Below are 26,305 nucleotides of genomic sequence, written 5' to 3'. Positions count from 1 at the left end.
GGTAGGATTGACACGAGGATTATAGGGATGTCTTTCTTTTGCGTCATACTGTCCTGATTGTACTATCACGTGTTTTGTAAGATATAAAAGCAAGAGTCTCAGCTCACTTGTTAGAGCACCTCCCGAAAGACACTGTGTTTCGTGTCCGAAATGACTGGCTCTCCTCATGAGAATTAAACTCTGTTCTTGATTCCTGCTTCCAGCGCCCGTCTCTTTATTTGGTAATTATTCAACATGGGAACTAAGAGGCGGTTTGCGCCAGCGGCCTGGGCATCGATAGAATTATGGGCTCATGTTCCACAATTGGCGTCCCAACGCGGGGTCCATCAGTGACATAAGGTTCGGTAAGAGAGATCCAGACGAAGAAGTGAACATCTAAATGATCGGGGTATGCCTGCCTTGAGAGGGCCCTCGCCCGGCTGCCGATCGAAAGAACTTCACCAATTCTGAACGGACCTCTCTTGAGTGACCTATTGTCCTGACTGGAATCCCACAGGAATGCTACATGGAGTAAGAGAACGATCGGGCGCTGGAGGAGGAAGTCGAAGAACTGTCCGTATGATCCGGTCCGGGTAAGATTAAGTAGGGTGTGTTTACGCCTGATTGGTAGGGTGGTTCTATCCACCTGATTGATTGATTGTTTGTATTGAAATCGGTATTTGTATACTGATATTGTTGGTATTGGTTCATTTAGCTTTGAATGCTACTTGACATATTGGTTCTCTTTTGAGAACGAGACATTCTCTGTTTGCAAACAGCTTCGAATAGGAACGTCGTCCCTCTTTGCAGATAGAGAAGGGTAGGTAATGCAGACTTTTGTCCCCGTTGTAATCCGTCATGCCTGCTTTTCTCCCCACTGGATTGTTTGAAATCGATTAATAATCGATTGTTGCTCTTTGAGATCTTCCCTGTCTACAAACTGAGACGAGTAGAAATATTCTGTCTTCCTTTCTGGATAGCGAAGGGCAGGTAATGCAGGCGTTTGTCCCCGTTGTAATCCGTCATGCCTGTTTTTCTCCCCACTGATTGGTTGGTTGCCTGGACATTGTTGTTCCAGGAATTGTTTCGTTTGAGGTATTTTCTGCCTGCAAACAACGTGGAGTAGAAATATTCTATCTAGTCTTTGCAAGTAGTAAAGGGTAGGTTATGCCCCTTTGTGAATTCGTCAGTCCTACCCACTCCCCACTGTTTGGTTATTCGGGGGGTAGCTCGCATGGTCCGCCCAGGAGACTACCCTTATGGAGGACATATGCTCCCCGCTCATGGGCCATTTAGTGGAAGTAGACCATCTGGTCCGTCCAGGAGGCTACCCTAGTAAGTGGAAGTACATCGCTCGGTCTGTCCAGGATGATACCCTAATGAAGGAATATATGTTCCCCTTTTTGATCGATAATCTCGTTCCACCCCGGACCATTTATTGGAGGGAACTCGTCTGGTCCGTCCAGAAGTACCCCCTAGTGAAAAGGACACATAAAAATATGAAGTGATCACCGTTCCCTACTAACAGAAAACTTTAGCTCGAAACACGCTAAGGAAGAGAAAGAAAAATAAAAAGAAATCAGGCTAAGTCAGTAACCCCCTGATGAGCTTTTGACTTCACCAAAAATAAGAAACATTAGAAATAGTTCGTAATAAGAAATATAAAATGGCGAAAAATTTGGCAGCAAAGATAGCCACGAGGTAGCTAGGCTCTACTGCCTATTCCTGCTCCCAACATGTCTGCCTCATTGCCCGCCACGCCCAAATAACGGTCACATGAAATAGAAACAATTCAACAGGTACCTACCCCCATTCCGGAAGCTCCCGAAGTGCAACGGGTCCGCGGTTACGCCCATCCGGAAGGCGAGGCCTTGAGGCACGAGGGGCTCGCCTGGCCACGGTCAGTAGGAGATGATGTTGGGCAGGCGGTCCAGAGAATGGCAAGGACCTCTCCATCTCTTCTCTTCTGCCGCCCTGCAGGCCGCGGGGAGAGAGGGGGCTGTCTTGCCTCGGCCACCGACCACCCCTCTCTCTCACCCGATCCGGCTTTCGTCGACGGCCGAAGCCAAAGCGAGGATGGCGGCATTTCTTTGTGCTATAATGGCGGCAACTACACCCAACGCCTGACAGTTGCAAGTAGTCCCGTCACATGCCATCGCCTGCATAGTTACAGGTAGTCCCGCCACATGTCGACGCCTGGACAGTTCCAGGTAGTCCCGCCACATGTCAAGAGAAAAGGGGGGGATGTCTTGCCTCAGCCACCGACCCCCCCCCATCTTCAATGGCTGGCACGGCCAATATCGAAGCGACGGAGCCGAGGAACGGCGCGGGGTCGCTGGAAGGGGGAGGCGGCGCGAACGAGCCTCCCCCACCTCCCTCCAGGTGGAGGCTTCCAGCGACACCCCAATGCTCTTACTTAAAGAGGGTCAACATCAAAAAGCGGTCTTCTGCCCAGGACGGGCACACGCACCCCATGCCTTCTCTCCTCAACCTTGAAGATTCTATAAGAGCCGGGGGGCACCCCGATCCCTCCGCATGGGCGCCCCCGCCCCCTCACTGGGAACCACGACATCGGTGCAACTCCTGCCGGCGCCAGCCTCGGACTGGAAATGGCTAAAATGCAGCCACGGCACAGACTTGTTCAGTTCCGGAGGAACACCAGAATGACCCGGTAGGAAAATTGTTGCCGCCCTCCCCACTCTTTGACTAATGGTCCATATTTGTTAGACTGTTAACCACATAGCACAAAACTTTTTGAACTGCCAACGGAAGGTTCTGGGCCAACCATGCGAGACTAGAGACATTCTGACTGTGCTGGAACTCGCCTGACCCCACCCAAAATGGCGCCGACACAAAACGAGACGTTTTGAATAAACTTTGTTGCACCCTGATTGCGCAGCTTTTTGTCCCGAGATATATATGCAGTTTTTGGATAATGAAAGTAGATATGAAGGATGTTGAGTATGTGCTTGGACAATGAACTGACTTAGGGTGGGTACTGATTATGATTTGGAAAATGAATTGGTGTAATTTAGGTAATGAATGAACATTGGATAATGAATTTATGAATTTATTAAAGATGAATTACTGACATGCATCATGCTTGCTCTGTAGGGAAGTTTTAATACGATTTTGTTGCACTGCTGCACTTTATGCAATGAACTGCCACCAATTTCGTTTATTAAAAGTATTTTGAAAAAGAAAGCATGGTTGTAGCAGTTGCATTAATGAGTTTTGGATGCCTTACTACTGTGAGCGAAGAATAAGTATGATTAAGGATGTAGATCAAAAGGGATCAGATATTTAGCAGCTACATTATGTGTCACAGGCAGCCGGAAAAGTGTTTTAGACACCCTTAAAACGACACCACGGAAATGCCACCTGACCGTCACCCTAGCACCCGATAAAGAGGGTTACGACCAAGTAACTCATGTAGATACGCAGATCGTCAATGATTATCTATCTGACATTACTGGTCCCTCTGGGCTTAAACGCCGAGATGGTAAAGAAAGGCGGTACGTGGAGTAAGTGGTAGGTAAAAACATTTTCGGACTACTGCATGCTGATGTACTTTGAATGCTGCCCCCCACCCCCTCTTTTTCCTCCCTTCTGCAGGTCACGTCAGAACGGCGGCTGAAGTGTGGAAGAGCGATGGTCGGACCACCGACGAAAAGGGAAAGAGGGAATAAGTGTGTAGTCCTCATAACGATAAGTTTTAAAAAAGACGTGGACTTAAACATGACTGTTCCTCCTTAGGACATAGCGACTGAGAGGATGGACTGACATAGAAATTGGACAGGTACTGAATGACGAAAAATTGACTAGAAATGACGCGTTAAATAATGTAACTGGACGTTTGACTAGGTAGGGAAAGGACAAAGAAAAATATACGGGTAAGGGTTGCCACGGCACCACCCGTCTAGGAAGTTAGAAATGTTGCTGATGTTCAAAATGCACTGCCCCCTTTCTCACACTCTTATAGATATAGCCAAGCTGTCGGACTGTTCTCCCGATCAATACTTGCCGTTGCCTCAGCCTGGAGAACTTCCCACCAAAGGAGGGAACTGAAAAATGGTTTAAGATCCAACCATGGGTAACTAGCACGACCAGGTTAATTTCTGATCGACCAACCGAGGTGTGAGTATTGGTAATTGGGAACGCTCGCAGACGTGACAAGCGAGAAGAAAAAGGAGGGAAGGGTAGAAAGAGCTAAGCACGTAGATAAATAGGATAGTAAAGATACGTAGGATATATAAAACAGATCTTGTAGGCTAACAATTGTTTCCTGTCTTGTCGTGAATGTCTTATATATGTGTAATACATGTGCCGTCTTCCCTGTCTGAGTTTGTGTGTGTGTAATGTACGGATTTATGTCTTCCCTCTGTCTGTATCTGCGTGTTACCTGACCTTTGCTGTTCTGTGTTGTGAGCGCACTAAATGACCTATTTTCGTACACGTCTCTCTCTCTCTCTTTCTCTCTCTTTCTCTCTCTCTCTCTCTCTCTCTCACCACCCCTTATCTCTCTCTCTCTCTCTCCCCCTCTCTCTACATGTCATACGTGTACCGAATGGCTCGTTTAGATTGCGGACGACTCTCACTCTCTATGAGAGTCTCCCTATTTTCTCTCCCTCTTTTTGGTAAAATTGTGCCCCACCGGCACCAGTCTGATTTGATACATATTGAACGCGAAGCTGTTCAGCGAAATTGACCGAAACTAAAATGATTGTATCTCGCCATATTACTGCCTCTCCTTTCTGCAAAATGAATGAACTTGAATTGGCTGAAAAAGAAAGGACAGGTAAGACGACTAAAGTCCCCCAAATCTGGCCATTTATAGGGGAACTGTATGTCCATGGCACCTTATGTCTGTTCTTCAGAGACGAACGCCAACGTCTAGATTGACCCCCAATGCCCAGATTGCCCCACCCCCCTTTTGCCCCCAAGCGCGAGCACCCGAAGCATCCCCGCCCCATTTTTTGATAGACCCCAGTTGCTGTCCCGAATATAAACATGATGACCATGAGTAACTGTTGACCATCGAGAAAATATTGTTCTGCCTGACTCTCGATGATGGCATCCCCGCCCTGTTTGAAAAGGTTAGCCAGTCCTGAAGTGAAATGCTCCGTAATGTTGAATATGATGTAATGCACAGTTGATGGGAATCTCATTTATCCTCACTTGAGTTATAAATAGGACGATGAATAAACCTGCCATGAACTCAGTAGGAATGCTGACACATGCACTGCTTGGTAATGGACCTCTGACTGTGAACAATGAGCGTATCTCCCAAATGCGTAGAATTGAGGGAGGAATTCACATGCGTAGATATCTTCTTCTGCCATTTCTCTAAAAACCTTGTCTTGTACCTATTCAAAGATTCACGATCACCGAAGGAGATGGGCCAGATGTGATGTACAGCCCGACTGCGGATCTTGGGACACGTGTGACCTCGACCAAAGGTGGAGCCGCAGAGCAACAGGATACGGGACGAGACCGCAATTTCAACGTGGAAAATGAAAAATGATGGGCCGCCTTGAAGCCCTCCGTCTGCTAACCCACGTGTGCCTGGAGTCTCCGTCCTCCTTCTTTGGGCCCGATTGATGGGCCTGCCTGCTTGTTATCCTTTGCTCCCTTGGTCCCTTTTGTGTGTCCCAGGAACTCTGACCCAACTCCGCTCGCTCTCTCTCCTATCGACTATTTGAACCATGCTCGCCCTCTTTTCCACGTGACTTTTTGCCAAAAGGAAGAACTGCCTTCATATGGGAATAGGGTGTTGCCACAGAAATATAGGTGCCGAGCATAAGGCGCCGCCAAACGGATTATTTAGGGAACAGGACTGTGGTCTAACAGCAGAGGACCAACCGCGCCCTGCAACGCGAAAGGATAGAACTGAGCTGGACCTATAGCTCCACCGCCGGTGCTCAACAGCGCCAACGAAAGTACTCGGACTAGAGCCTACCAGTGATGGCACAGTGATAAAAAGACACTGTGACGAAGAAATCTTGTGTATTGAACTGAATTCCGCTCTCAACTACCTGGTCGAAACTGTTCATTGGTCACATTTTTAAGTTAGAAAGATTCATGCTATGTAGTGCGTTTTATTGTCAGGAACACAACGAAAATGCAATTTCCTATGTGCTGCATTCTGCCCATCACCTCGACTGTCTATGATTGTACGCCAAATGTTAGTATCGACAAAATGCTAATTCATCAACGATGCCTATCTACCTGTAAACCCATCAATTGCAAAAATGACTGCTGTTATGTAAAAAGGGGCGACTGTGAAAGTTGAAGGAATTGATGTACATAGACAGCATTCATTCCCCTTCTTCTCCCACTCCTCTCCCTGTGAGCACCATGAATACCGTAAATTATTGACCGTATCACTCTGCCAGTAAGAGCCCATACCCCTATGCATATGTACAGCCATTCTAGGCACCATGGCCTTTTACCCATTGGAATCCCCGGCTTCCCTCCTGCGCATATCCTGAACCCCCTCTCTCATGCATAGACCATGAAACCCTCTCCCTCTGCGCGACCTTGCTGCGAAAGGCAACTCTCCTGCTTGACCCGCACAAAACCCCCCATTCCCTCTTGAAGAGGCATCCTTCGCCTTGGCTGACGTAGCCCTCCCCAGCTGCACCTGACTGCCCCCGCTCCCTCATGTACGGGTCATCAGATCTCTCTCTCTCTCTCTCTGTGTGACTCTGTCCCTGTGTCCACCCTGGCTACCCCTCCCTTCTCCTCACATGGGCAAGTCATAAACCTTCTTCTTCTGCAAGGCCCTGTCCTTGAGAGTCACGGCCGCGCCTGACCAATACCTCTTTTCCTTCCATGAATACCCCTCTGTTGACGAGCCTTCCCTCCGCGCTCGATTGTCCACGCGGCATGAATACCACTCCTTTGATGACCCCTTCCCCCGAGTCCGGCTGACCACACATGTCCGAGGCCATCGCCTGAGCCAGGAGATACCATTTACTGCCCTTATTGTATGAAGTCACTCCTCTTCAAAGGATCCACTATTGATCCTAGCCACCCCACCCCCGGGGCTATGATCAGGCGTACACATCCTACGGAACACTCAGCTGCGTGATTGCCCTCCCCTCTTATCAGCAGGTCAAGGGTCCCCATTGTGAACATATGTGGGGTAGGATTGACACGAGGATTATAGGGATGTCTTTCTTTTGCGTCATACTGTCCTGATTGTACTATCACGTGTTTTGTAAGATATAAAAGCAAGAGTCTCAGCTCACTTGTTAGAGCACCTCCCGAAAGACACTGTGTTTCGTGTCCGAAATGACTGGCTCTCCTCATGAGAATTAAACTCTGTTCTTGATTCCTGCTTCCAGCGCCCGTCTCTTTATTTGGTAATTATTCAACATGGGAACTAAGAGGCGGTTTGCGCCAGCGGCCTGGGCATCGATAGAAATATGGGCTCATGTTCCACACATATGGTTGTTCTCAATGTTAGAGGCCTACTTGAATTCTGTGTGACGTCAGCTGAAAGGCATGAGTGATCTGTGACAACAGCCATCTCAGAACAGGCCCTCACTAGGAATCACTAGTCACAAAAAGGTAGTTATACTCTACTATTGCTGTCAGCAGAATATTGTTACTGAGGTACTGTAAAACTGTCACCCCTTCAACACTGTCACAAAGGACTGAAGCCATGATAGTGAAAACTTCTTCTGACCAGTCTGTAAGGTGAATGATCACCTATGAATTCAAAAGGCGATCTGGATTCTGGTCAGCTCTGAGAAGAAGACTCTAATGTGCTGGGGCAGGTTGTTCCAGGCTTTTGGAACGGTGTAGGAAAAGACTCAACCTCCAGATCTAGTATTGCATATGCAAGAGTTGTATGCAAGTAGGAGTCTGGATGAGGGGAGGTGTTTAGTAGGTTTGTGGAAGTTTATGCGGTTGGTGAGGTACATGGGGTTAATATTGTGTAAGGCTTTCTATATGTGTGTGAGACATTTGAAGGGTGCTTGTTTGTGGATTGGGAGCCAATGTAACTTTGACTTGTGGGGTGATGTGAGTGTGGGGTGAGAGGTTGAGGGGGAGCCTTGCATCAGAGTTTTCTATGGTCTGGAGTCTTCTATTTAGTTGCATGCTGATTCCAGTATAGAGTGGTTTGGCATAATCCAGCTTGCTAATGATGATGGCTTGGGTGACGGTTCTACGAGTGTTGATGTGAAGCCATTTTAAAATCTTCTTGAGCATCTTGAGTGTGCGGAAGCTGGAGACCGATACAGCATTCACTTGGCTGGTCATGGGTCAGTTGGTTGTCGACTACTATTCTGAGATTCCAGGTTGCCGAAAGAGGTGTTGGTTGCTTAACTGACTGGTTTGATCTTAGTTAATGGACTGTGTGGACATGTACATGGTAAGAATATAGTTGCCAAGGTTTCTAATTATACCAAATCATAGTACCTCTTTTAAATAATGTTTCTTTGTAACTGGTCTACAGAAATACAGATTTGCACTGATTAGTAATCTTGTTTGAAAATGGAATGTATTATTTTTAGGTCTCGCCTATTCCTTCCGCAAGGAATGGATAGGGGAGAATTATAGGGTTGGATCAGGAAAGCTAAACCAGGCGGCGGATTTCGACGAGTGCATGTGTCCGTGCACGCGCTTCAATCCGCCTGCCTCGCATCATTGCCACCAGCAGCTTCACTTTGATCCGCTCCTCCCCCTGCTGCACGCGCTTTCCATCTGCCTGCCTCACGCATCCATATCAAAGACATCTATTGCTTCCCCTGTGTGCTCGGCCTCACTTCTCCACTTCTCCTCCCCCCTCCTAATTACATCAACAGCTTTGCTTTGGTTTTCGCTACAGCATTTGTCAAACTGCATTCGTTATGCTCTGTGCCTCCTCATCAACCCCCTTAGCAGGTCTTGTTTTTTTTAAATATCCCACTTTTCTTTTCTAAAATGTTGGCATTATTGCTATGACCACTGAAATGTCACAAATAGGCAAATCGAAAGTGTGGCAGCTACGCTGGTCTATTAGAGGTCAGTGGGGGAAATTACAATTTTTTTACCAAATGTTCATACTTTCCTGATCTAAAATGCTGGCATAAATGTAGCACCCTGGCGTAGGCGTGACGTAACTTACTTACTTCCTTTTGAGATGTGGGAACACCTCAAAAGTAAAAGACGGGGACAAGGGTGGGGGGATTTTGTGTAATCAGGCTTTGCCAGTACTTCAATTTGAGTTTATAACGTAGCCATCTTGTGTGGTAGTTACGTATTTCTTGGTTTTGTAAAGCTCTAACTCATAATTATCAGCGGTCTAGTTGCTAAGCGGTCGGTTGCGAGCACGCGTAGGTTCTAAAAGTCTATTGGTTCCGTAATGCCTGGCTTTGGCCATTTAAAAGACAGGCATCCCTTTTATTATTGTATACAACACAATTCGGACAGTGGACCACTCTGGAAATCTCAAAGCACCAACCCACATATCACCAACATGTGTAAAAAGTTTCCAATAGATTTGCGTGCAATTTTCAAATACTCCCTGTCCTGAGAGTATATCCCAAAACCTTGGGAAAATCGTCAATGTTTTTTGTCCAACTTGAAAAAGCACCGCTTCAAAGTTAAATCTCCACCAAACATGGGTGATAAATACGTCATCAAAGAATGTCCCAAATGAAAAGACGCTGAATCGTGATTGCAAAAAGTTCAAGGTTCTTTTAATAATCCATTTAAGAAACCAGCCAAGGCGTTTCGTTCCGTCAAGCGGAACTTCTTCAGGGCGCAATAGGTGTCACCACACGTATGTATATTCCAGGTCAAAAATGTCATATCAGTATATATCCATTCCCTCTATGCAGGTGTTCTGAAAGAGAATTGTCCAAATTCAAGCAAATGTTTTTCGGTTGCGTTTCACACTAATTTCTCCGATAGATATGGAATATGGTATTCGCCTTAATATTTGGACAAGCGCACTTCTCACAGTTCAAAGGTCCCACTTCTTGTACTTTTGCTTCAGACGTACTACATGAATCACTTTAAGGTAATAACCTGCCGAAAGAACGTGGCGTGTGTATTCGGAGACGCCAGCCGGGGTGTACGCGACCGACCCTAACAGGTAACTACCTTAAAGTGACTTTCACATTACGTTCCAACTGAAGAACAAAAAGTGGGACCACTAGACGGTGCGAAATGCGCAAGTTACACTACTAAGGTTATTACCTTAAAGTGATTCTCTTTATTTCAAGCAGCACATCCCGCTGTGCTTTATCTTATGCTTTTTTTAAGCAGCGCAGAATGCCAAGCTTTTTTCTATATGCTGGACACAACCTAACATTTCTTTTTTAAGCAGCGCAGTATGCCGCACTTTATCTTATATTTTTTTACGCAGCACCGTATGCCTCACTTTATATAATGTCTAGTTTAAGCACTGCAGCATGCTTCAGCTTCAGCAATGGTGGCCGCGTCTTCCTTTACTTCTGCGTGGCTCACCCAACTTCATGCCACCCCAGAGACAGATATAAGCATTGTCTCAACAAATTAAGTGTGGCATGATGCGGTTTAGCTCTACGCTGCACACAACCTAATATATTTTTGTTAGCAGCGCAGCACACCGCGCTTTATCTTATGTTTTTTTTAAACAGCGCGGCACGCTGTGCTTTATATTATGTTTATTTTAAGCCATGCGGCGTGCTTCCGCTTCAAGAATGGCGGCACACCCACCTCCATGCCACCATGGAGACAGTCATTGGCATGGCTTAACAAAGTAAGTGCCTCTGCTAATCATCAGTAGGTCTTCTTGCAGTTGTTCTGATTCTGCACACAACCTAATTTTTTTTAAACAATGCTGTACACCATGCTTTATGTTATGTTTTTGTTAAACAGTGCGGCATGCCGTAATTTAGCTTCAATAACGGCGGCCAGGACTTTCATTTCTTCTGCGCTGCTCGCCAAACTCTATCTTACTCTTTTACTCACTCACCCCGACTCCTCGCCCATGAAACAGCCCTCCTTCTCTCCCCAACTGACCCCTTCCCACTCCCCTACACTGAGCCCCACCCATGCACTAATCATGACACCTTGACGAGGTCGCTCACTGGCATGGGCTTTCCGGCCCTCTCCATAGCAAGGCTGGTATGGCTGGCAGCCCTGCTGCACGCCGCACTTCAGCTCAACAACGGCAGCCGCGTATTTCTTTTCTTCTGCGCGGCTCACCCAACTCCAGGCCACCATGGAAACAGTCATTTGCATGGCTCGAAAAAGTAAGTGCCTCCGCTGGTCATCGATAGCTCTGATGCAGCTGTTGCGATTACTGGCAGGGTTTACTCTAACGGAATGCATTCTGCATGTGTTTTTGTCTGTACTAACTCCGTCATCTGTTAGGCATACCTCATATGTACTATGTACATGCACTCCTTTTGTAAATGCTGTACATGCAGTCTCCTGTGTGTGTGTGTTATGCTCCATCTGCTCTGGGTGCATGCCACAAACATTATGTCTTGTACTTTGAGTTATGCGTTGGCATGAAGCATCTATGCCCTGAGTAGGTCAACAGGGTGATTGATCGCTGTATGCTGTTGGCACACTCCATGTGTGCCATGTCTGTAAGCTATGATTTCTCTGTATGCACACTGCATGTATATTAGTGCATAGTTACCTGTTGTGCATGCACACAAAAGAAAACAGAAACCACACTCTTTTGTGTTAATAGTGTAGTTTCTAGTTCCCCTGTTGCATTCTGGTAGTTTTGTCTCCAGTACCCCATTTTAAATGCAAGACAAACAATTTGTCTGACACCTCAAAGGAGCACACATGGCTTTGGAACACTTTTTTTCTTTAAAAATGAAAAAACATTGTAATTTAGGACAACAATAGCTCTTTGTGCCTTTCTGCCCTCTGTTAGACTCGTTTTTTGTGCCCATCTGCCCCCTGTTAGACTCGTTTTGTGTGCCCTTCTGCCATCTGTTAGACTCGTTGTTTGTGCCTTTCTGTCCTCTGCATCACCACATCATCACTCAGCGCTACCCCAGCATCACTCAGCACCACCACATTATCACTCAGCACCACCACATTATCACTCAGCACCACCACATTATCACTCAGCACCACCACATTATCAGTCAGCACCACCACATTATCACTCAGCACCACCACATTATCACTCAGCACCACCACATTATCACTCAGCACCACCACAGCACCACTCAGCACCACCACATTATCACTCAGCACCATCACATCATCACTCAGCGCTACCCCAGCATCACTCAGCACCACCACATTATCACTCAGCACCACCACATTATCACTCAGCACCACCACAGCATCATTCAGCACCACCACAGCACCACTCAGCACCACCACAGCACCACTCAGCACCACCACAGCACCACCACAGCACAACTCAGCACCAGCACATTATTACTCAGCACCACCACATTATCACTCAGCACCACCACAACATCACTCAGCGCCACCACATTATCACTCAGCACGACCACAGCACCATCACAGCACCACTCAGCACCACCACTCAGCACCACCACAGCACCACTCAGCACCACCACATTATCACTCAGCACCACCACATTATCACTCAGCACCACCGCAGCACCACTCAGCACCACCACAGCAACACTCAGCACCACCACATTATCACTCAGCACCACCACATTATCACTCAGCACCACCAAATTATCACTCAGAACCACTCAGCAACACCACAACACCACTCAGCACCACCACAGCACCACTCAGCATCACCACAGCACCACTCAGCACCACCACAGCATCACTCAGCACCACCACAGCATCACTCAGCATCACCACAGCATCACTCAACCCCACCACAGCATCACTCGGCACCACCACAGCACCACTCAGCACCACCACAGCACCACTCAGCACCACCACAGCATCACTCAGCACCACCACAGCATCACTCAGGGGCACCACAACATCACTATGCGCTACCACAGCATCACTGAATGCCACAGCATCACTCGTCGCCACCACAACATCACTCCACGCCATCACAGCATCAATCTGTGCAACCATTCAACAACAACTGGTTCAAATATGTTCTCTCAATGTTTCAAGCTTTATTACAAATGTCACAGAAAGTTGTTAATATTTCACTTCTGTTCTTAGATTTTCTTCACAATAAAATGCACTGAACACAATCTTCACAAAAGTTATTTACAAAAGTTTAAGCTATTGCTATTATAAATTACAGTAACTTTTATTTAAGTTTTAATTATATAACAAAATTAAAAGCCATTGTAAATACAACACATATTGCATTTCAAATGCTATAGGTGTCACATTTACAAAAGTTATAACTATTGGCATTGTAAATTACAAAGCTATTAATTTAGCTATTTTCTAAACCAACACGGAAATTTAAAAAAATGCCATTTACAATACCAATAGCTCAAAATTTCCTAATGCGAGACCTATTGCATTGCACATGCTTGTTAATTATTGGTGATTTGACTCTACCATCTTTGTGGACTACTTGTTTGTCCTGAAAATGTAATAAACATGTTTTAACAGAGGATGGGACTTTGCGCTCGATTTGCACTGCATGATTTTCAAGCTGTTGCATTCTACGTAAGGCCTTGAACATCAGAGAGAAGGTGTTCCTACAGTCTTCAAAGCCCCTATAATCTTCTTTTTTTTGCCAGATTCACATTTTGCACATTCATACATAATTGAAAGTCACAAATGTATTTCTTAGAGACATTTAACTCATGTTCCTGTTGTAATTCACTCTCTGTTGTATGTGTAGTTCTGATAGTTGTATTAATGGCCTTGTTAATGTTGGACGATTTTTGAGATAATGACAATAATTGTAAAATATTAATATTGTGTGTGCAATTTGTACTGTTAAATTGTAATAGATCTTGATACATGGGCACATTTGATGATTTTCAAAAGTAATTCTACTCAACTTTTCATTCATAATTTGAATTTTTGGTTCACTCATATGTGATGCAATAAGTGATATAAAATCTCTTTCTTAAATGTTAAAATGCTTTATATTGAGATTACCAGCACATATTGAGATGTGATGTCATTATGTGGTAATGTGTAGGCTATCTTGTAGCATGCCTCTAACGAATGCCTCATTGCATATGGAGTAACGACCTCAGTCCAGGTCATTGTGGACAATGTAACAAGACCTACACTTTTCATCTACAAATCATTGATTTCAGAGGTGTTAGTCCAAGTACATCAATTGAAGAAAGCAAGTTTACAACACCTAGATTCCATTCGGCTAAATTGAAGGTCTGTAAACATTATCCGTAATGACCTAGAGGGAGATGGTCACCCGAATTACATTATATTGGTTGTTTCCCCTTTTTCTCTCATCTTTACATTTGAAGATCTTGGTGTGGTGGAGAGTTCTGAAATGCATTATGCGAATCCAAATACAGAACGCTAAATGTAATGCATACATCTTTTTACAATCAGATACCTATGGAAGGCGACGCTCTCCATTTTTCTTCTTAAAATCGTCTTATTGGTCCCGACACAAACGGTGTGCGATGAAGACAGTGGCTGAAAATGAAGTCAGCAGTGGGGAAGACACCAGTGATGTTATTGAGCCAGTGGCTCCAGAATTCCGCGGGAAAGAAGCAGTCAGGTAGAAATGTCGCAAGGGAATACATTCTGTTGTACTCTCCGATCCAGTATTGTTGATGCAAATATCTATCTAGAACTCTTATTTATTCTTCTTTATAAATGTATTTCTCACCCTCAGTTTATAAACCAAAAACATTGATTAGGGTTCCCTCATCTCCCTTCTTTGCAACGGTTTTGCTGACCAAATACACTTCGCCCACTCACCCGCTTAAGACTTTTCCTTCCCTAAACAAGCTTATTGACATGCTCATCTTTTACTCATCACTGCTAAACGTATTTGTCTTTTTTTCAAATCATATGTTTTGTATGTTGGTCTTTTAATAATAATTGTGTGATTTTGCTATCAAATGTTATTATGTTTTTATATGGTCTCACGTAAGGCTTCTGGTCAAAAATACATTTTTATCTATAAATAGATGAAAATGAACGAAAAGCACAGCCAGGGACCCATCAACCTTCAACGAGTAGCTCCCTATGACCTAGACACAACTACTGATTCCTGTTAGGATTTTGTGCTGTTTCTTAACCACTTCTTTTATCTTCCCCTCAGAACATTAAAAGGAGGCAAAACCTGCATATCGTGAGTGCTGATTTGTCATTTACTTCTATAGGGAATTCAGTGAGAGTTTCCCAAATGAGAGATAGCCAACCTTCCTTTCATTACTGTGATTAGTGGATGCTTCCCTTAAATCACATTTCCAACTCATGGTAGGTTATGCATTCTTTTTGGTGATTGTTGGAAATGGAATTTCTGGTTGGCTAGGGCTTGCGCCTAAGCCAGGCAGAAACCATCACTCTAGTCAGGTCAAGGAAGTTACACGCTGAAGATAACCCATACTCACCACCTTGGTAGCTTGGCACGAGCAGTCAGGCTTATCCCAGAGCCAATGTGTAAAGTATTTGTGCAACACACTCACATAACAGCAACACACTAGGCACACCACAAAAGAAACTACACACATGGTTATATCAAAAATTGCCTTTGTAATATCCTAAACCCATTAGATCATAATCACACATATACACTGTGCCAACTGGCACTAGGCAATAGTTACAGAGGATTATATACAAGACAGGGCCAGTTGGGCCCCTGTCAGAACCATTACAAAGCACCAGTACCAAATGTAAAACACAACCAGTAACTACTGGTACGATAATGACCTCAGCATTATCACATTAGTGTTAGACATCATCCTAAAATATATTTGCATAACATTAGGCATAAATACATTGGGCCCAAACCTAATTAGCATAAACACATTATGCAATAATCTCATAAGCATAAACACATTATGCAATAGGTATCGCCTTGAGGCAATAACAGGAGGCATACATCACATTAGCCTAAAACACAGTAGGATCCCAGGCCAACTGGCCTCTAATGGGGGGCCCCAATGCCCTCTGTTCAAAACATCAGGGCGTAGCTGCCAGTGCAGCAAAACTACTGCACAAATGTCTCCTCACCAACAAAATGCCCCCAAACATTGCAGCTGCCCACTGTCCGGTGGGGCAGCTGTGGAAATGAGCGCTGGCACTGCAGTGCCTCCCGAGCCTGCACTGGGACTCTAACATAAGATTGCCCAAAGATAAATGGGACTGACACCAACTGTGCCTCTGGGGTCCCCACTGGGACGTCCAATGTGTGACCCCCACAATGCGGCTGCCCGCAACTGTGGTGCAACTGTGAAGATCAGTTAGGGCACTGGCCACAATGGCCTCTCAGTCCCACTCCGGGGCTTCTACAACAAATGCCCCCAAGAAGGAAATCAGAACGGGCACCTCAGGGTTCTAGGGAGCATCCATGGTGCTCCAGGCACTGACAATGTGCCTCGGGCAGTCCCACCTATCAGGGCTCTTCTGGTGCCACTCAAGGCACATGCAGAAATCTAGATTCAGCCCCCACTCACCGAACTTTCCTTCTGGGGCATGCAGTCCTCTGCCGGGACTTCTCTTGCAGGAGGGGGGGGTGCAGGTCGCTGCTCTGGGAGCCCTATAGGCTCTGTCTTTCTTCTGTGCACATCCCAGCGAGGGGTGGGCTCCCACCTGGGTCCTCTGGTTTGGTGCTTCCTGGACCACAGGCACAAGTCTACCTGTCTTGCGGCCGGCGCTTCTCTTCTGACCCGCTTCTCCTTGGCCCCACCCACAATCATGCAGTTTTGCCTGACTTCGGGTCGCACTGGCAGCGGCCCAGAGGCAACTTTTCTCAGTGGCTCCTCAGTGTGGGGTGGGCACCCGCCCGTAACTAAAACCAAAAGTGGGGTGGGCACCCGCCAAAGAGCATGCAAATGCGGGGTGGGCCCCCGCTCTCAACTTACCAGCAGTGCGGGGCAGGCACCTGCTCCACTTTGCCGGGCATGAGCAGCGTGGCATGAGCTCGCTCTCCATGATTTGATTTGTTTTGATTTATAATTTTATAAAGCGCACAAATGCCCATGGGCGTCTTGGCGCTATGACAAATCAGAGCGCTTCGGGTTGGTAGTACGGAATCTAGCTGGCGGAAAAGAGCCATGTTTTCAATGCTTTCCTAAAGGAGATCAGAGAAGCACTATCTTTAATAGACATTGGGAGAAGGTTCCAAATCTTCGCTGTATGTGGTAAAAGCTTCTCCCTCCCCATCTGGCCAATCTGTATTTAGGAACCTGGATTAGTTTGGCCTGGCTTGATCTCAGAGGCCTGGAAGGCTCATACAGTTTAAGATGTTTTTTTAAAAACTGCGAGCCAGATCCGTGAAGGGCCCTATATGCCAGGCAGAGCGATTTAAACTACACTCCTTTGGAAATGGGGAGCCAATGAAGGGTTTTTAGTTTGTGGGCAATTGGCTTATGTTTGGGAATGTCCAGCACCAGGCATCAAAATGTGGGGTTGGCACCCGCTCCTTTCAAATAAGCACGAGTGCCGGGTGGGCACCGGCTGTTCCCAGCAGCAGCAGTGCGGGGTGGGTTCCCACTCTGCTGCAAGTGCATGACAATGCGGGGTTGGCTTCTGCTTCTTCCAGCAGGTCGGGGGAATCCCCACATCAGGATTCCCTCTACAATCACCGCAGCAGCGCGCTGCACGATGCCAGCTCCTTGCTTCCTGGCAAAGAAGGTAAAGCGCTCAGGAGGCGCTAAAAGTCCTCATAGTTCAAGGGGCACAGCTTCAGCGGGGCCCAGGCAGGCCAACAGACAGGGCCCTCCAGCAGGGAGGCAGTCCATCGTGGCGGTCCCTCCTGGAGCCCAGCAGCAGCAAGCCCCCAGTAAGCACAGGAGCAATCCTTTTCCATGGGGTCACAGCCCCTGTACTTATACCAGAATTCTCCTTGTCTGCCCTGGCCCAGGGCTTGGGGGAATCAGTCCAAATTGGTTCTGGGGAGCGTGGAGCACTTTGGGTACAGTGGTCACACCCTCCTTTGTGAGATGGGGGTTCTGCCATCAGACACATCACAGGGGGGGGGGCGGAGCCAGCATTCACATAGGCAGGCACAGGTCTATTCAGGGTCAGGGGACTACTCCCACTACTCCAAATGCAGATGCCCTATTCAGCCTAGCGCTGGCTCACCCTGCCCCTCCTGGAGCCACACACACCTCACCAGCCCGTGTCACTCCAAAGTCAGACATGCAATCCACATCAGGCATGCAGACACATAGCACACAGAAATGCCCACTTCTAAAAGTGGCATTTCTGCACACACCATTGCGTAGCATTTATTATTACTATTCCAAACATACCAAACTTGACCACGCTGCTCCTCTCATATCAGGAATTACCACTGAAACACTTGTCAGGGAATCCCCAATGCATTCACATGGGAGGGCAGCCTCAAAGTAACCAAAATGGCTGTTTGTCACTACCAGGACATATCGCACACCTAAGGTACATGTCCTACCTTTTACCTACAATGCAACCTGCCCATAGGGCTAGCTAGGGCCTACTTTAGTGGTGACTGACATGCAGTAAAAGGGGGTCACAGACATGGCACACACTTTAGGTGCCACGTCACAGCGGTAGTAACACTGCATGCACAGGTCCTGCAATGGCAGAGGCCTGAGACAGGCTTGAAAGGCTACTTTATTGGGTGGCGCAATCAGTGCTGCAAGCCCACCAGTGGTACAAAAGGGAGTGGTGATGGACTGAGCATCTGAATCAATCAAACACTCACACCCAGTCAAAACATTTGGTTTTAATCCATCACCGTTCTTAAGCCCACTCTGCCACCCCAGTTCAGACATGGCTATTTGCAAATCAGTCTGACCCTGTGCCTCATGGGAACAGTCCAGCCCGAACTGCCAAGGCATGTCTTCCCTGGACCGGAAACAAGCTTCCGAGGACCGGTTTCTGGCATTCCAGCCGTCTTCAGCCCGGCTTGCTTGAATCCAGTGGCAAAGGGAGCAAGGGACTCACGTCTGAGCATACCCTGCCACACTTATGCCGGCCAAAAGCGGTACAAAAGGGGGTGGTGATGGACGGAGCATCTGAATCAATCAAACACTCACACTCAGTCCATGTGGTGTTGGATTAAACCCAGATCTTTTGACTCTTGCTCACTTTGCCACTGGATTCAAGCAAGCCGGGCTGAAGACGGCTGGAATGCCAGAAATCGGTCCTCGGAAGCTTGCTTCCGGTCCAGGGAAGACGTGGCTTGGCAGTTCGGGCTGGACTGTTCCCATGAGGCACAGGGTCAGACTGATTTGCATATAGCCATGTCGGAACTGGGGTGGCAGAGTGGGCTAAAAAACGGTGATGGATTAAACCCAGATCTTTTGACTGGGTGTGAGTGTTTGATTGATTCAGATGCTCTGTCCATCACCACCCTCCTTTGTACCGCAAGCCCACCAGTAGCATTTAATTTACCAGGCCTGGGTATATGAGATACCACTTTACAAAGGACTGACAGGTACATTAAATTGGGCAAACAGTGTACACCAATCTTACCATGTTTATCTGAGAGAGCACGCCCACTTTACACTAGGCAGCAGTGCTAAATTGCCCAGAGTCCTAAAATCACCAACACCATTTCAGAAAAGTGGGTGAGAGAAAGGCAAAAAGTATAGGGATGACCCTGCAAAAAGTGTAATGTTATCTTGGTGATATTTTACATTGATTTATTAGGTAAGATATTGGAAGTGAACCAAGCCACACATCACAATGACTATACTTGCATTACTGAGAATTGTCAAGTCGGTTTGCAATTGTAACATTCAACTCGTCTAGAATTGTGGTCTTTAACGGTCTTTAACATTTTGACTTCTGTGGACCCCAACCTAATCATTACAGGAAACGTGGGACTCCCCACCACGTAATCATCATTGAAATCCACGGACTGAGTCCTTACTAGAAGTTGAGGACCCAGGGCTAAGTCATTTCGATGGTATGAACTGTAAAACAAATGCAGACACAGTCATTTATCAAAGACATACATGAATGGTGAATTAATTTTTTCATTCACGGTCAAATTTAAAAAATGTTGATTTTTATATTAATGAAAAAGTTGGGGGGCATGGCCAAGTAAGATTTTGTGGCCGCCGGGGCGCTGTGAGTGAGGCGGCCGTGTCTGCCCGGCGCTGGTGGTCCACGGACCCAAGAGACTTGTGGTGCATTGGGTGACGAGCGGAGGTGGGGGGAGCAACATGGGCCCCCTCACCTGGCGGGGGTGGTGGTTCCCCGCTGTGTGCCATGTCCCAGGTGGCGCTTCCTGGTGGCTCCATCCCGCGCCTCCGTGATGCTGTGCAGGTTTGCCTGATTTAAACATGGCGGCGCATAAGACATTGACTGTGCTGGTGGCAAGATGGGCTTAGTAATATTGCAGACCCGTTTTGAAGGCGGTGGTGGAGAGCCCTAATGGCGGCCTAAGCAGCGGGACCTTCTTTGATCTGCCGGGGGCACCACTTATAATTGGCACTTCAGACTCATCACGCTGGCAGGCCTGATTCTAACTAGGCGGCGCTGGAAGTCCCGGAGATGATGGTGGCTGTCCGCGAAGTGTGAGGTGGTTGTCGTTCCATGGGCATTGTGGTGGTGTGACCGGCCAAGGATCTTGAGCAGAGAGGGTGCAATTCGATCTTCAGGAGGTGCTGTTCTACTGCAGTACTTAGTTCCAGAGCTGGTCTTACACAGCCGCACCCCTGGGCTTGGGGGGTGGCTGCTGAGAGGACCCCATGCACCAGGTACTCAAGCTCTCTCCCGGGAGGTGGCCCGGTCTCCCCTGATTTTGGCGCATCATGGGCCTCGGGCAGCCGTCCTCCAGTGCCAAGGGGAAGGCCCCTATGCCTCCTAAGAAGCAGACCAACAAAGTCTCCACGTATTTCAGGTCATCTGAACGGGTGGCCTCACGGAACGATCCTGCAATCTCCCAAGATGTGGCGCTCACTAGTGAAGATTTGGTGGCTACTCTGTGGGTGTTAAAGGTGGAGATTTGCCGAGAATCCTCTGCGGCAAGATGTAGATGCAGTAGGATCCCGACTCCTCGATCCTGAGGGCCAAGTGCAGAGCCTGACGTCGACCCAGGCCACGCTGCAGGAGGTTCAACAGTCTCTTCGGTCTCAGATGCAGCAGACCCAGCTTAAGGTGGAAGACCTGGAGAACAGGTCCCGGAGAGAGAACATTTGAATCCGGAACTTGGAATAAGGGGCGGATGGGCCGGACTTGGAAGCCTTTGTATCCGGTCTCTTTGCTGAAATCCTCGCACCTCAGCAGCTGAAGGTTAAGATTGATAGGGTGCACCGAGTGTGAGTCCTGCAGACGGGGAATCGCAAGGGTCCCCGAGATGTCCTGGTAAAGCTGCACTCCTTCAAGATCAAGAAGGCTATTCTCTTAGCAGCTAGGAAGATGGAGGAGGTGTCCTTCCAGGGGCATAGGTGCTCTCTCTACCAAGATTTGGCGGCTGCGACTCTGGCCCGTAGACAGATGCTGCGTCCTTTTACCACTAAATTACAGGAAGATAAGATCCGCTATAGATGGACTTTCCCCTTTGGTCTCATTTTTTAGTTTGGTAACAAATCCCACCACATCTCTGACCTGGCGGAGGGTCTGAAGGTTTTGGGTCTCCCTCTTCCAGAAGATTCAGTCAGCACGGGAGGCTCGGAAGCAACGGGGGCCAGGCGGAGTGGCTCGAACACTTGGCACACATTTATCAGACACCGCTGACAGTTATTGCTCTGCTCTTGTATTTGGAACTGCCGGCTCCATGCCCTCTGGGCCTTCCGCGCATACAGGGAGATGGGAGCCTCCTTGATTGCCAGGGTCTTTGGCTGGGGCCCGAGGTGACTACAGCCTGCTGTCATTGTTGTTTTTGGCCCCAATATTTTCTTTTTTTTTGTTTCCCTTGATCTTGTTAGGTGCGTTAGATCCGTTGCACTTGTGGTGCTCGGGGGGCCTATGGAGCTTCTTTTGTTCCTGCCACAAGTCTGGATGGCCTCTTGGAGCCTTGAAGGCAATGGGGCCTATGTTCTTGATCTCTGCATGTCCGTCTTGTCACTTCATGCCTTCTTGAGTCACTTCACTGGACCTCTGCAACTCCCTCGCCTCTTTCTTCCACCGCAAGATCGCCGACATACACGACAGCTTCGGCGCTCAGACCACAGACCATACCACTGAACCAGCGCCCCCAACCACCACCCTCTGCACCTGGACCCCTGTCAACATGGAAGACACCACCCTGACAATGAACACCAACCACTCAGGCTCCCCGGCCGACCCCTGCCCACACCACATCTTCATCAAAGCAGACTCCATCATCGCACCCCAGCTCCGGGACATCATCAACAACTCCTTCTCATCTGCCACCTTCCCGGAGAGCTGAAAACATGCGGAGATCAACGCCCTCCTGAAGAAACCCACGCAGACCCCACAGACCTCACGAACTTGCTCCTCCCCTTCCCCGCAAAAGTCATCGAGAAAACCATCAACAAGCAGCTGACCACCTTCCTCGAGACGAACGGCTCCCTCGACCCATCGCAGTCTGGATTCCGAGCGAACCACAGCACCGAGATCGCCCTCATCGCAGCCACCGACGACATCAGGACCATGATGGACAACGGAGATACTGTCGCCTTCATCCTCCTCGACCTATCGGCTGCTTTCGACACGGTCTGCCACCGCACCCTGACAACCCGACTTCACCAAGCCGGAATCCAAAGAAAGGCCCTGGAATGGATCACCTCCTTCCTCTCCGACAGAACGCAAAGAGACGGGCTCCCGCCCTTCCGCGCAGCTGCCACCAAGATCACCTGCGGCGTACCCCAAGGCTCCTCACTCAGTCCTACCCTCTTCATTGTCTACATGAGCCCCCTCGCAGCCATCGCACGCAAGCACAACCTCAACATCATCTCCTACGCCGACGACACCCAACTGCTCCTCTCACTCACCAACGACCCTGCCACTGCCAAAGCCAGCTTCCAGGAAGGTATGAAAGACGTCGCAGAATGGATGAAGCTCAGCTGTCTGAAACTGAACTAAGACAAGATGGAAGTTCTCATCCTAGGCCCATCCACATCTGTCTGGAACGACTCCTGGTGGCCCCCTGGCTCTGGGCACCCTCTCCCCAAGGCCACGGACCACGCACGCAACCTGGGTTTCATCCTCGACTCCTCCCTCATGATGACCTGGCAAGTCAACGCCGTGACCTCTTCCTGCTTCAACACCCTCCGTATGCTCCGAAAGATCTTCCGTTGGATCCCCACTGGAACCAGGAAGTTGGTCACACTGGCCCTAGTCACCAGTCTGTTGGAATACGGGAACGCGCTCCACGCTGGGACCACCGCCAAACTTCAGAAAAGACTTCAGCGCATACAGAACGTATCTGCACACCTTGTCCTTGACATCCACCGACACAGCCACATCTTTGCCCACCTGAGAGACCTGCACTGGCTCCCCGTCAGCAAGAGGATCACCTTCAGACATCTCACCCACACACACAAGGCTCTCCATGACATGGGTCCCGAATACCTCAACAACCACCTCACGTTCTAAACACCCGCCCGCAAGCTCTGCTCCGCCAGCCTCGCCGCCGTGCCACGGATCCGCAGAATCACCACCAGAGGATGATCCTTCACCTACCTGGCGGACAAGACATGGAACTCCCTCCCCACCCACCTATGTCTGACCCAGGACCACCTCTCCTTCAGGAAGCATCTCAAGACCTGGCTTTTCGAGCAGTAGCGGTCCACCCCCCCCACCTTCAGCGCCTTCACTCCCTCGCGGGTGAGTAGCGCGCTCTACAAATGTCCTTGATTGATTGATTGGTTCCTCCAGATGGAGGGGCGTGTTCGCAGGTGGATGGTTGCACATCTGATATGTCATCCCAGGGACACTGAGGTTTTTAATTTTTTTCTGTATGTTCGTTCTTGCACTGTTCCCCAGATTACCTCAGCTTTGTGGTCGGGGGGAGCGGGCCTTGTCCGTGATTCCCAGTATTCCTCCATTTATGTCAGGGGGAGTATTTGCCGAGCTTATTCTGAGCCTCTGGCTTTAGGACAATGGGGCAGTTGGGGAGTGGTTTTGGGAGGGGGGTCTCTGGTGGTGACTGTGGGGTTTGGTTTTTTGTATTTTGTTGGTTTTTTTTGTGAGGCTGGGTTTCTAGCGAGGCGGGGTGTAGGGAGGGGACGGAGGTGGGTGAGGGGGTCCTTCTTCTGGGGTACAGGGGCTGGTCTTAAGAGGTGGGGTTACCTGAGGCGAGTCAGGGGCGGGAAGGGGGGCATACTAGCGCAATGGTTACCATTGCTTTGTGGAATGTCAAAGGGTTAAATTCTCCACAGAAGCGCCAAAAGATTTAGAAGTATGTGACTGATCATAAATTTGATGTAGTGGTCCTGAAGGAAACTCATTTGACGAGGGTGGAGGTCTCTAGGCTGCATCATAGGCGTTACCCACTGGTCTATACCTCTTTTGCCACCTCGAAACACAATGGGGTGGCGTTAATGTTCCATGCTTCAGTGAATTTCCAATTTGAGTCAGTTAAATCTGATAAGGAGGGTAGGCTGCTTTTAGTCAGGGGTCGGTTGAGAGGCTTGCCCTGTACTTTTATCTCACTATACGCGCCTAATTCGGGCCAAGCTGCATTTATTTTCCAAGCGCTTGACTCAATTGGCAGATTTGCAGAGGGTGTTATTGTTTTGTGGGGGGATTTTAATCTTACCTGGCAGGGGTCCATGGACAGCTCCAGGCCGACTACCAGTACCTTCCCACATAGGGTGCAACAAAAATGTGTTGACTTGGGGCTCCTTGATTCCTGGCGCTCACTCCATCCCACTACCAGAGATTATACACATTTTTCACACGTACATAGGTCATACTCAAGGATAGATTATATCTTTGTTAGTCAAGCATTAGAGGGGGCTCTCCAGGCTGCTCAGAATTTTGCCAATATCAGTGTCGGACCATAGTTTGATTATCCTGGGTCTTCGCTGGGGTGGGCCCTCACACAGATCTCCAAGGTGGTATTTCCTGTTAGCTTTAACTCGAGACTCAGCTGCCAGGGAAAAGAGGTGCAAGCCAGCATTGTGGATTTTTTTCTCACAATGACCCTCAAGACACAACCCCCAGAATAACTGGGATGCCTTTAAACGGTGCTTCGAGGGAAATGTATCCAATTAAATTCCAATTTAACCATGCAACGGGTGAGGGAAAGGGAGGCCCTAGAGAAAGAACAAGGGGGAAGCCGAACGTGCGCATAGGACCAATCTAACGCGTACTCTACAGAGGCAGCTTACTGCTCTTAGGGGCAAATTGCGAGCTATATACTCCAATCGAGTGAAATTCACCCTCCTTCAGTCCTCCTTTATACAGGGCAACAAGGTGGGTTCCCACCTGGCCCGCCATCTCCATGTCCAAAGAGAAAAGATCTTCATTAGGGGGATTCTGGACCGCCAGGGTCGTGTCACCCACTCAGACGCTGCTTAGGCCAACGCTTTTGGGTAATTCTATAGTGAGCTAAGGGAAGTCCTCCAGACACATCTCGACAGCACCAATATTTGGATAGCTTGGCCCTTCCGCAGTTACCGAAGGCATCAGCGCTGGCGTTAGATGCCCCATCACCCAGGAGGAGGTCGGAGCGGCCATCTCGCATTTCAAACTGCACAAAGCCCCGGGTCCGGATGGCCTTACGGCTCATTTTTATAGATGATTCTCCACGGAGCTTCTTCCTCACCTTACGGCCCTGTTTCAGGCGGTTACCTCTGATGAACAAGTTTCCAGATCAATGGCGGAAGGTGTGATATCCGTCATCCCCAAACCTGGTAAGGACCCGCAACTATGTGGCTCTTATCGGCCAATTGCACTTCTCAATCTGAATGCCAAACTCTACTCTGTGATCCTAGCGGCAAGACTGGAAGAGCTGATGCCCAGCCTCATACACCCTGACCAGTCGGGGTTTATCAAAGGCAGACAAACCCATGATAATCTCCGACACACCATTCATCTGATTGAGAAGGCCACACGATTTCGGATTCCCGCGGTGCTGGTGGGTCTGGACGAAGAAAAGGCCTTTGACCTGGTCGATTGGGCCTTTCTTTTTCTAACCATGAGGAGGCTTGGGTTTGGGGACCCTTTTATCAACATACTTCGCGAGTGATGGTTAATGGTTGCTCCTCCTCTCCTTTTGCCCTGAGCAGAGGCACGCGACAGGGGTGTCCCCTTTCGCCTCTATTATTTGCCTGAAGCATAGAACACCTGGCGCTTAAACTTCGAGCTAACAACGAGATCCGGGGCATTCCTTTTGGCGGGGTGGAACATA

At 48.3% G+C, this 26,305-nt stretch overlaps 1 protein-coding gene across 2 annotated transcripts in view; it reads left to right on the top strand.

Moving 5' to 3' along the window:
* The window catches only part of LOC147702338 (ATP-binding cassette sub-family A member 9-like), a 1,822,583-nt gene that overhangs the window by 317,379 nt on the left and 1,478,899 nt on the right, over nucleotides 1-26,305 (top strand). For both annotated transcript variants that reach the window (XM_086930970.1, XM_086930969.1), the window contains exon 9: nucleotides 14,428-14,599. In XM_086930970.1, the coding sequence (XP_086787096.1) occupies nucleotides 14,428-14,599 (172 nt within the window). The remainder of the gene's footprint in view (nucleotides 1-14,427; nucleotides 14,600-26,305) is intronic.

Source organism: Lissotriton vulgaris, chromosome 7 (genome assembly GCF_964263255.1).
Source record: "Lissotriton vulgaris chromosome 7, aLisVul1.2, whole genome shotgun sequence".
Taxonomy (NCBI): Eukaryota; Metazoa; Chordata; class Amphibia; order Caudata; family Salamandridae; genus Lissotriton; species Lissotriton vulgaris.
The sequence above is the reverse complement of the archived record's forward strand: the minus strand, read 5'-3'. Positions and strand labels throughout refer to the sequence as shown.